This window comes from Periplaneta americana, chromosome 7, assembly GCF_040183065.1.
Source record: "Periplaneta americana isolate PAMFEO1 chromosome 7, P.americana_PAMFEO1_priV1, whole genome shotgun sequence".
NCBI lineage: Eukaryota > Metazoa > Arthropoda > Insecta > Blattodea > Blattidae > Periplaneta > Periplaneta americana.
Window position 1 is genome coordinate 80300105 of NC_091123.1, and position 12549 is coordinate 80312653.

Genomic DNA, 12549 nt, shown 5'->3' on the forward strand with positions numbered 1-12549 from the left:
GGGGGGGAGGTTCAAACCCGGTAATCCCCTCCTTGCATATGCCCCTGCACCTGGTTTGGAAGAAAAATCCAAAATGGGCCCAGAAGCTTTAAGGTAGCAACTTCATCACCGGACTTACCCCATTCTGTGCCCATAATCCATTTAGGGGACATGTAAAATATAAGAAAGTCTCAAAGAAGTGAGAAATAATAATAATAATAATAATAATAATAATAATAATAATAATACTAGGAACAAGAGAAACATTTTCCTTTCGAGCCTGTTATAAGTCTCTATGTTGAGTTAAGCCTTATTCCATTTCTGTTATTAGATTTAACATGGGGTGCTGATCCATCCAGCTTCTTTAAGATGACATCATTTTTGTTTGTCCAATGAACTGTGATTCACATTATTATATAATTTATTCTTTGTTTATTACTTTTACAGATAGTTCATGCCTTACTGTTGTACATATCAAAGTTGATGTTTTCAGAATGTTACAAGTTACAATATGGTGTGTCGATAAATAGACTTTGGTTTAGGATTTTTTTTATATTAATGGCGGGTACTTGTCTGTTCATCATTTACCTATATGAAATCATTTGTGTAAACCAAATTACCGACAGAGTCATTGTCCAGAGTTCGCCATAGGAGGCTGTTCTAAGTTGCACATGAGATGAGATGAGATGATAATTGGAGATTTGTTGGGATGCCAAAGGGGAACCGGAGCTCTTGGAGAAAACCCCTGTGTTACCTGGATTAAGGGCTTGCCCAACTTAAGTTACAAATCGAGAGTACACTGGGGATATCTAGCCAGGGTCCACAGGATTATAAGTCCACCACTCTAGTCACTAGACCACCAGGGTGACACAGTTTAAGAATGTGAAATAATAATAATAATAATAATAATAATAATAATAATAATAATAATAATAATAATAATAACAACAATGTTAAGAATCATTCTTATTCTTTTTTAAAATCCATACTGGTACTTGAAGTATGAGAAGTTTTATTAAGAATACATTGTTAATGAAGTTGTTCAATATCAGATTTTAATTTTATATGTTTAATCAGCAGCAACATTAAAATAGTGAAGAAGAACTCCAGCGGATGGTCTCCTTTGATGTATGCCTGTTACAATGATCATAACAGGATAGTGGAGCTGCTGATTTCATGTGGTGTTGACAAGTATGATCGTAACACTGTCGGACATACACCACTTATGCTTGCAGCCTTAAATGGTAATGAGAAGTTGCTGGAGTTGGTATACGAGGTGATGTACCATGTTTTTATATATTAAATATGATACTATTTTTAAAAGGATTTAAACATTAAAAAAAATCATTTACATTATCACACACAGAACACAAGATTGCAATTAATGCTTCTGCTTGATAATTTTATATTAATTTTTGTTTTGTATATAAAGAAATCAGTTTTAAGTACAAACAATTAATTAGCAATATTAATTTTCTATTATCAGGACTATATGATTAATCTGAGAGATCAAAGAGGATGGAGTGCTCTATTTCATGCAGTATCTAGAAGGCGAGAAAATGCTGTGAAATTTCTTCTCAAGCGTGGTGCAGATGTAAACATAATGTAAGTATGACTATCAAAGAGATTGTAAACTTTTTCATTGTCATTTACCAGCTTCGTGATTTTTTGTCTGTTTTTGTTTTAGTCAGGAATAAACACATGTAATGTATAGAATTTTTGTCAAAATTAAACAACTGAAATTAAATTTATTTGTGCTGTCCCGCTTTTGTGCGTATTTTATTTCCTTGAGACAATATTAATATGAAACTGGTTTTTAAAATAATGCCCCATTTTTTAATGAGTACGTACTACTAGAGGAAGATATATAAAATTGACATGTGTTATAATTCAGATCTTTATTTTCCTACTTTTATAATTATAAAAAATCACTTCCGTGTTTACACAATTTCTTTAGCATTCAAGAAATCTCCTTTCTCTATCATATAAAAGTTGCCATCAGTCTGAGTCACAAGATAAATTTCAGGGAAGTGCTATCCTCAAAATCCATTTTTCATTGAATGAAGCAGATGGGAAGTTCAGTGGAGAAAGTTCATGAGTTCATGACTATAAGATGAATGTAACAAGACACTTCATCGAAATTTTGCATCGCAGGGCCTTGGATTATCATGCTGAAGGAGAACTTCTTCTCTTTGCTTGAATTCGTACAATTCCAGACTTTGGCTTCTTTGATTCTTTTGTCACAATAAGTTGCATTTATTGCACAGACTTGTTTAAAAAAAGAACTCTCTTTTGTCATCACAGTGCAAGGGCAACCCAATCATGGAATGCCTTTTAAGCCTCTTTCTATGTCACACACCTCATCCATAATCACACAGTGCTCAAATCAGCCGATTCACATTTCTTCAAGCCCTTAAGAATTTCAGTGAGGGTAATGTGCATCCATTTCAGGAATTTTTGTTACTCCTTGCTGTTTCAAACCAGGCTTTAAGCCACGGTCGCATTTGTCGCATTTTGCTACTCGACTTCTAAAAATGCAATAAACTTTCAATGTAAATGTGCAAAAATGCGACAACTACATTGGACTTCAGAAACGAAGATGGTAATGAAGAAGATAAGAGATGTGTTTGAACTAATCTGAATTTAAATGAAATGCTAATGGCATGGACAATGTCCAAAAAGATGTTCGGGAATGGATTTCAAAGAGTGGTGCAATTCATGTAAATTAAGTGAGCAATTTCATCTAATTCACTTACATAATTCCATCGCATACTGTAAATTGTGTGCGAGAATTAAGTTGCATGAATCTTGTAAAAACTGGAATTAGGAACCACCTTTCAGTAAAAAAAGCTAACACTCACATAACAATAAATCTTGAAGGGTCTACTCGTAAAGAATTTCAATATTTAGAGTTCCCATAAAATAACGTATTTTAATGTGATGTAAATTCAGCAGTAATTGATTCTAAACATACCTACAGACCGATTATTTAGTCCTGACAGCTCAGCGACGCGAAAGAGGAGAAGTAATAGGAGTAGTGGGGAGAGCTCCAGAGTAGAGATAAGGGCGAGCAGCCAGTAAAGGAATGCAGTACAGCTTAATTATACTAGAAACATACCACTCTACCACACGCATGACATCCAAATGCTCTGAAGACAAGCGAGTAACTAACCCAAACACCCCTTAGCATAACTAAATGGATTCACCTGATCAAGGTGCACATCGCCGGCGACTGTCAGGACTAAATAATCGTACTGTGCATCTAATGATTTACTTACATAAGTACCTATATCTAGAGTGTGGTAAGATGGATTGAAAGTAATAGAACTCCAAGAAAAAAAATTACATAACTTTCTGTTTCTGCATACTTAATTAATTTTATCATTCTGTAGAATTATTTATAATACTGCACAAGCTTTTTCGCAATTTGCACAAATATATTTTACGTTTGTGCATTTTTGCGACAATTATTTATTTTCCAGCTTAAATCCTGTTTAAAACCAGTTTAATTCACTGAGCACAGATTAGCCATCTGGTGTAGGAAAGTTACACATTTTAATGTATAAGTGAGAAGGTTCAAATATTGGATTTATAGATGATACCGGTATACAAAATAAAAAATTATGTTTCGGAAAATATTATTATACACACTTCCATTTATGCTGGTTTTACTGGGGGGATCATCATGCTGACCACATTTTACCCCCAAACTGGTTTGATGATCGTTTACCTCTGCATGTGGATGTGCAGTTAGAAATCGGATGGTCCACCTTGGTCCTTCATGGACTGTCATGCCATGGATTAATATTACTTCCGGCTTATGACATTGCAAAGGAAATATCGAAGTTTTATCCATTTTCTATTCAGGTGCATATTACAGCTAGCTGATGAAAGTCTGTTTCGGCTGTTCAGCGTTATTTTAGAATGCAATATGGATTGAGCTTTAAACACGGAAAAACACCTGGTTCCAAGACTGTAATGAGTATATAGCAGTACTTAGAAACCTGGGTGCTGTGTATGTTTTGTTGAATGTTTGTGTTGTTATGCTTATTAACTTCAATATTAAAGCTAATCTTGTAATTCAATTTAATATGAACATAACAGAGACAAGTGGGAACTACAGGAACTGTGTTTTTTATTTTTGGATACTTTTCATTTGGATACTATATATTTACATAACACAGCCAATAATAATAGTAATAATAAAAATAATAATAATAATAATAATAATAATAATAATAATAATAATCCTAATAATCTTAATAATTCTGGTGGTGGTACTGGTATCAATAGTAATATTGTAGTGTATTTCTTAATTTGAAATGAGTTTACATTTATCTTTCAGCACTTCAATACGACTTAATAGATAGATGTTAATAATTGAAGTTACTAATTTTATTTCATAGAGCTTGTGACAATGGATATACAGTGCTAATGGTAGCTGCAGCTGCAGGGAAGATTAATGTTGTGAAGATGCTTTTAGAAGCAGGAGCGAACCCTTACAAAATGTCCTGGAAGGGAGGAACTGCAATATCTATTGCTCAGTCTCACGGTTTCTTTCATATTGTACAATTATTATCAGCCAATACTGAATCATGTGGTAAGTTGCCGTAATAGTAGTTTCCTAATGATTGTAATTTGAAAAAACATTTCTTTTAGTTACATTCATTTAGCGTGTGCACACACAAGCACAGGCACATGCGCACACACACACAAAAAAAGAAGCATTCAATAAATAATACATTTTTCTTTTTTCATTCAAGGTTTATACTTTAAGCCATCTAGATGTGAAAGCCTTTATACCCTTGCAGTACTACTCTGCTGATTTGCCTCTGAGCCATTTTCTTACTTCAGGTACGATGTTCTTGTCAGTGTCATATGACTTCCTGCAGATTGCATTCCTCAGACTGTTCAAAGTCTGGGCTGTAGGGTGAATGAGAAATGACAATCCATTGAAGATTCGTGATTCCTTTTGGTTGTGCATGCTTGTGTGTGACCTCACATTGTCACGGTGAAGGAGAAGTTTGTTCACATCTTTATGGGGATGAATGTGCCAGAATTGTCTCTCCAACTTTCTAAGTGTGTTGATGTACATTTCTGAGCCAATTCGTTGATCAACATCAGTCCTTCAGACCATGACCTTGCGAGCTGAGGATACTGTCTTAAACTTTTACTTCCAAGGATGTCACTTAATGGATTTCCTTTTTATCTCAGGCTCAACGTGCTGAATCCGCGTGTCATCTCTCTTGGCAATTTTGAATAAGAAATTGTCACCATCAGCTTCATAATGAGCAAGCAGCTCTGTACAGATGATTCTTCTTTTCTGACAGAATGCACCAGAATGATGTTCCGGCACCTTTTTGTCTTATTTTTCATCACAGAACCGAGAAATGTCTTAACAATTATGTTTTTAACGTAATTTTTTTTTAACTCTGCTTAGGCATTGAAAATCTTAAAGTTGGACGAAAAGGAGGTTAAAAACGACAAATTTCCAGTGCAATAGTAATCATCTCCCCATCTGTATGTTATAATATATTCTACTTAGTCCCCTCACATTTTTCTCGAGACGAAGAGCACTAGTGCTAACACTATTCATAAATGTAGGTACCAAGCTAACTGAAAATTCTATGATTGTGATTCCCTGATTGTTCTGTATAAGATACCAGTGCATTCCATCACTGCAGATGGAGGATGCCTGAAGTGTGAGAGATCTGACAGATTGCCTTTTTTTGCTTCTGATGATGACAGCCAGTTCGCTCTTTGGCGACCACTACCATATCTCCATAGACATTTCTGAAGTATCTATGGATGTTTGTGATGGTCTCATTTTCTGCTGCTAAAAGACATTCAATTACTACCTTCTAATTAGTTCCCTCACATTTTTCTCGAGAAGAAGAGCACTGGTGCTAACACTACTCATAAATGTAGTACCAAGCTAACTGAAAATTCTATGATTGTGATTCCCTGATTGTTCTGTATAAGATACCAGTGCATTCCATCACTACACGCACCTCACTCATATGCCGTACTCCATTTTGAAAGCAAACTGTATTGCTGCCACCTACTAGAAAACATTGAAACTACATGAGGAAATGCACGGCCGACTTGATGCTCGCTTTGCTTCTTCCTTACCGGCCTTGACAATTCATGTTGATCCCTGTGTTAAAGCTGTAATCGAGAAAATATGAAATTTCCGCCAGATGGCATTAGCTGCCAAGGTTCGCTGAGGAATGTGTGTATGGTTTCTTGTACGAAACTAAATACTAAAATATTGTGCTTCTTTCTATTGGTAAGTGAGTTTATTATGATATGATTCAAAATGACGAATTGTTGTGTACCATTGTGTACTTCGAATAGAAAAAAGAGTGGAGGAACAAAATCATTCCACGAATTTCCGAGTGATAGGGAAAGATGCGAAAAATGGCTTAAAGTGATTTCATGCCTAGACTTCGTTCCAAACAGCAACTCCCCATCTTCAGTCGTTTGTAGTTTACATTTCAAGGAAGAAGATTATTCTAATAATGGAAAATTTAGACGATTAAAACCAAATGCTGTGCCAACAATATTCCATCTTTATCGTAGGTATAAAGTGACAAATATGAAAAGACCAAAATGAACGATTACTAAAACTGATCTCCCTCCACCAAAGAAACGCAAATCTTTTAGTAATATTGGTTTTTCACTATTTGAACAAGATGTTCCGAATGGCTCAACATCAGTTAGTGACATTTCCTTCTTGCCAGTTGAAAATGACCATAAAGTGACGCAAATAGACGCTGTCAACATTGACGAGCTAAAAAGAAATATTAACAGATTGCGTGTGAAAATTACATGACTTAATCGGGTGTTACAAGAGAAGCAAGATGAAATAACGAAAACAACCGAAAAACTCCAACTAATTGAAAGAGATCCGTTACCTAAGGAACTAGAAAATGTAAAGAAAGAGGCAGACGAAGACAGTATTCATGCAAAATTTATCCTAGATCAGCTGCTTAATCATCAAAAGAGAATACCAAGGTGGAATATTGAGACAATCAGAGAATGCATAATACTGCAATACATATCTCCTAAAGGTTATTCCCATATACAATCAAGAGGTTTTTTTTAAACTGCCTTCTAAGAGAACACTTACGAGATATTCTGGCCCTGCTGATTGCTCGTCTGGTGTCACTCCATTGATTAAAGAAAGGTTGGTCTTAGAGGCAAAAAACCTCACTGTAGTTGAGCGTTTTTCATCACTTATTGTAGATGAGGCTGCAATCAACCCCAAGATAATATACGATCGCAAGCTTGATACTATTTTGGCTACAAGGAAACAACAGAAGCACAAAGAAATGAGGATGAAATACTTGATATTCCCAAGAAAGAAGTAGTGGCTAATCGAGTCTTGTGTTTTGTTTTAAGGGGGCTCTCAACCAGCTACAGTATACCATGTGCATTTATCTTCACAAAACAATTATCAGGGCAAGAGTTACATATACTAACATTGCAAGTGATTAGTGAAGTCGAGAAATGTGGTTTTATAGTTATTAGGATTGTTTCTGACAATCATAAAAGCAATACTACAATGATGAAGCATCTTTCAGGTGGTTCATTGAAACCCGTGACCACACATTCTTGTGATGGAAACAGAAAGTTATTTCTAAGTTTTGACCAGTGCCACATATTGAAAAATATCAGAACCCAATTCCTGGAACGTGAAATGTCTGATGGTACTGGAACAATCTCAGGGAAACATGTGAAATTGTTACACAAACTCCAAAAAGATGATACAGTGAAACCTGTCAGATATCTCACGAAAAAACACGTTGAGCCTACTGCATTTGAAAAAATGAAGGTTCGAAGGGCAAAAGAAATATTTTCTCCATGTGTAATTGCTGCTATCAGAACATTGAAAGAAAATGCAAGCTCACACCCTGAAACCCACAAATTCAAAGATTATGATGCGACATTGACTTTTATGGAAAATATCAACAAGTGGTTCGCAATGCATGATATTAGCAATGCATATTATCATGTGGAAAGTAGAAATCGTGATAAGCAACAGTTCTTCTCTTTGGATGATTATCATCTAGACTGGCTAGAAAATTATTTCCTTTCTTATCTCCATACAACGAAGTGTGCAAGTAGCACACGTCAAAAAGATTTCCTAACTAATGAGACATACGTAGCTATCACGTTGACAACAAAATCAACTGTTCTCTGCATTAAATATCTTTTAGAAAATGGGTACCATTATGTTATTACTAGAGCATTTTCAACTGATCTTGTTGAGTCACTCTTTAGTACATTGCGCTGTATGTTTGGTTCAAATGACATGTTGGATGCTAGGGCAGTGAACTTCAGTTTACAAAAGATATTGAAAATGGGTATTTTGTGCATGTCAAACTTCAGCAGTGTAGAGAACCATGCACCTGACATCACAGATGGACGACCTATTCAAGAAATAGATATGCCAGATACCGCTGCTGCACCATATAGTATTCCTGAATCAGTTTTAAACATCCTGCAACAGCTACTAAACCAATCAGGTAAGCTATAGGCGTATTCAATGACAATTAGTCATTTGATTTACTAGTAATTGTTACAGTGTTTCATTAAAATTTTCTGTGGTTCTTATTATTTATTATTGCAATTTTTTTGTAAACCAGGAATGGATTTTTTACAGACATTCCATTACCAACAATGAAAACAGCAAGTTTGACATATATTGGTGGCTATATAGTACGAATAGTGGAAGAAAGGGTCTCCTGCATGGGATGCTTAGATTGTATAGCTCAGAACACTAATAGCTCTCCATTGATGAGTCTTATTGCAAATCAAGATTTAGGAGCCCTGCGATATCCGAAACCTACCTTTGTTTCAGTGTTATCAATCATTCATCGTTTTGTTGAAAATTTGTGTTCGGAAATTGAGCCGCTACTGTGTAGATGCCTTCTCTTGCAATGCCCAATTTGTGACGAAGATGGCCAAAAACGACTTGCTAATATCATTACTGTGAAATTTGTTAGGCCGCTTCTAGATAACATTGCAGCAGCTTTAACTGAAAAGCTTGTTCCTTCGAAGAATGTGGCTTATAATCCACTAAGTTGCAAAATCTTGAAACTATGATTCTTGAATCTGCAATATCAAGTGGAATGTACCAGTGCAGTGAGTGAAATTATAAAACTTAGTACAAGTTATGGTAAATGTTTACCCTAAGTGATTACTTAGAAACATCGCAGTTTAGCCTAGGGGTGCTACTCAGCAAATGAATTACAAAATTACGCCTCTGTCATCATGTCACTTAAACTGAAAAGGTTACTATGTGTTATCTTCCCTGCTTTTAAACTCACGTTTTTACCATAATTAACAGAACTAAACATATTAACACTTATTATATTTTCTTATTTATTATTTATAAGTGTTATTATTACTCTTTAATCATTTATTTTAATTCATATTGAGTATTTCTTCTGTGGACACCAGAGCTTGGCAGACAGCGCCTCGTGGTGAAATTGAGAAATTATCCAATTTCAAGAAAATATTACTATTGTCAAGGCCGTATACAAAGAAGTGAAGGGAACATCAAGTCGGCCGTGGGAAATGTGAGGAGATTGAAGGATGATCCACATAATACACAAGTTGACCGAGGGAGGGAGGGGAACAAAAAAAAAAAACCAGTTGCATTACTTATTGAATTCCACGCATGCATGCATACACACATACGTTGATTATGCTTAAGTAAAATTATGTTTCAGATATTTATTATTTCAAGATGTTAAAATCTTACGTGATATACCTACTACTATTTTTTTCAAAGATATGAGTTACATAAATTATTACTGCTAAATATTTGTATTATACAGTATTTGAGAAGGAATTCTAGTGAAATTTTAGATCCTACAGTTATAAAGTTCAATATTAATAATAGGTCTCTAATATGTACATAGAATTTTCACTAATAATAAGTACTAGTGTATGATTTGCATGCAAAATTGACTCATATTAATTAACAAGGACTTGCATTTAAAGTAATCGAAAAAATCACAAAAGAATACAAAGTATGTAATACTGCTAATTAGGGTTGCCAATTTTTTTTAAGAAAATATGGGAGATTAAGAAATCGACAAAGGTTCACACAGAAAATTGGCAAATTATTCATGGGTATTAAAAAGCAATTTTATTCTACACATCTACACTTTTAGGCTTAAATTAAGAGTATTTTGAGACAGATCTTGTCTCGCCTAATAGTTGAAGCTGATTGCAATTTGCAGATTTGATTTGATTAGATGTGTCGTACTACTGTTTCGTACATGTGTCCAATCATTGTTCATGAGATAAAACATCCTCTTTGTATGAGCATTACTACTTGGTATGCTTAGAACAAAACTAGCCTGTTTTTCCTAAATTATAATATTAATATTGTTTGATTTTAAACAGGTGAGCACTAAAACCCATTATCTTCCGAAAACACTGCACATTTTAATGTATTTCTTGAACAACAAAATTCATCACATAAACAGTCATCATTCATGGTAAAATCAAATGTTTAGAATAATGATTTTTACATTGTAAAAATTAAGGGAGAAAATGCTCTAAGAGAAGGAAAATACGGGAGCCGGGGGACTATTAAAAACTAGAGGCAAATATGGGAGATCCCGGGAAATATGGGAGGGTTGACAACCCTACTGCTAATAGTGTAGTGTCACAAGTACAATTATGAGTAAATTGCAATACTTTCTTAGTTTCAGAGAAGCCACTGCTAGACTTAGAAAGTCTCTTTATTTCATTGGATCTTAAAGATTATTGGCCGCTGTTTCAAAGAAAAAACATTAGTATTGAACAATTTTTTTTGCTTACTGAAGAAAACCTAAAGGAAATTGGAGTTTGGTATGTATATGTATAAATTATAATGCACATATTCAAATTTAAACAACTGATTTGTTGCTGCTGCTACTACTATGTGCTGCTGCTTTCAGTATTACTACCAACATAATCACCATCAACTCAGCCAACTCCATGTTTTGCTGTTCTTAGTACTGTTGTTATTATTATTCTCCTGGCTGCCATCACTGTCACTGCCACTGCCACTGCCACCGCCACCGCCACCGCCTCCACCTGTTTAGCAGCAACAACAGCAGCAGCAGTAGCAGTAGTACAGCGTCTTCAACTTAAGATGCAACCCAGACACTGGCAGGCTGGCCATACTCTCAAAGTGGTAACACCCAGCGGCATTGTGCGGTAATTGAACTGCTAAGGGTCCTGGCATGCATTTTTTCTACCCTTATTTAGTGTTAGTTTATCTTCTGCAAAATCAATTGAATGGTGTTTAAGACATAAGATGTTCAAAATGATCTCCGCTAGCTTCAATACAAGTTCACACTGGCAAAGAAGATGCTGAAATACGCGATCCAATTCCTATCTTGAAATAATGGAGATCACAGCCCAAATATTTTCTTGAAGTTCCTCTAATGTGTGAAGATTGTTCGCATACACTTTGTTTTAACAAACCCACATTCACGGGCCTATCTGCCCACTCGCCCACCTACCTGTTGCCACACAACATTGCTGGGTTTTTCTGCTATAGAGACTAGCCTATCGCCCGCCTGCCTACAGTGACCAAGGTTGCGTTGTAAGTTGAAGGCTCTGTAGTAGTAGTAGTAATAATAATAATAATGATGATTCTAATAATAATAATAATAATAATAATAATAATAATCTGTTTGAATTTTTAGCCGGTTGGGACCAAGAAAGAAATTGGCTTTAGCTATCTTTAAATGGCGGCACAGGCAGCAGAATCATCAGCATCGATCATCACATGCCCGGATGTGTCCAACATATCACAAACAATATAAGTAAAAATAATAAATATATGAAAGAGGTCGGTCCTCTGTGAAATTTTTATTTTATGCATTAATGGGTACCGGTACTGAAAAATAAGTCTTTTATTGTCTGACACTCTATGAGTTCGTATTATATTTTAAAGTAGCCTACTGTACTATAATGTGCAATTTTCTGATATTGCTACTGCATTGTTCTGAATGGAATTCTGTGCGATGCCTTTCTTTTTACATGAAAATATTTTATTCCCTTGTTAGTTTCCTCTCTCATAACATTTTCAAGTGTAATGAAAGATTACTAATTTTGGCTTCGAAACATGGAATTTTTTTTAACATGACAACGAAGTTCAATGAATAAAAAATATTAGATATACTTTCAGCTGATTTGACATACTGTGATAACTTTATTTTAGGGGATTAATAATTTTATATAGTAGCCTATAAATTTGTCAGTATTTATTTTAATTCATACGACTACAGGTATATATATAATTGTATTAAAATTGAAAGATAAATAAATATAATAAATTATGTCAACAATTGTGACTGAATAACTTCTATCTGTAATGTTTGATGTTCGATTACTTGTTAAAATCTACACATTATGATAGTAAATATAAATATTATCATTGGAGCTACTTATATATGAAATGGTTTAGACATTGCTTATCTGTTCCAGAAGATTAAGATATCATTGCAATTCTCATTTCTGTTTCCAATTTTTATTTTGTTCTTCTAGTTATCTCTT

At 34.7% G+C, this 12549-nt stretch overlaps 1 protein-coding gene across 3 annotated transcripts in view; it reads left to right on the forward strand.

The window, feature by feature from the left end:
- Nucleotides 1-12266, forward strand: part of LOC138703221 (ankyrin repeat and SAM domain-containing protein 3-like) — a 34901-nt gene extending 22635 nt beyond the window's left edge. The window contains exons 2-7 of one of the 3 annotated variants that reach the window (XR_011333005.1): nucleotides 1057-1255; nucleotides 1466-1584; nucleotides 4386-4579; nucleotides 8374-8510; nucleotides 10707-10851; nucleotides 11697-12266. Coding sequence is in view for 1 of the 3 variants with exons in the window: in XM_069830929.1 (XP_069687030.1) it covers nucleotides 1106-1255; nucleotides 1466-1584; nucleotides 4386-4579; nucleotides 8374-8381 (471 nt within the window). In the remaining 2 variants the exon portion in view is untranslated. The remainder of the gene's footprint in view (nucleotides 1-1056; nucleotides 1256-1465; nucleotides 1585-4385; nucleotides 4580-8373; nucleotides 8511-10706; nucleotides 10852-11696) is intronic. The other 2 variants (XM_069830929.1, XR_011333004.1) reach the window with 2 other exon arrangements.
- The last annotated feature ends 283 nt before the right edge of the window (nucleotides 12267-12549 follow it).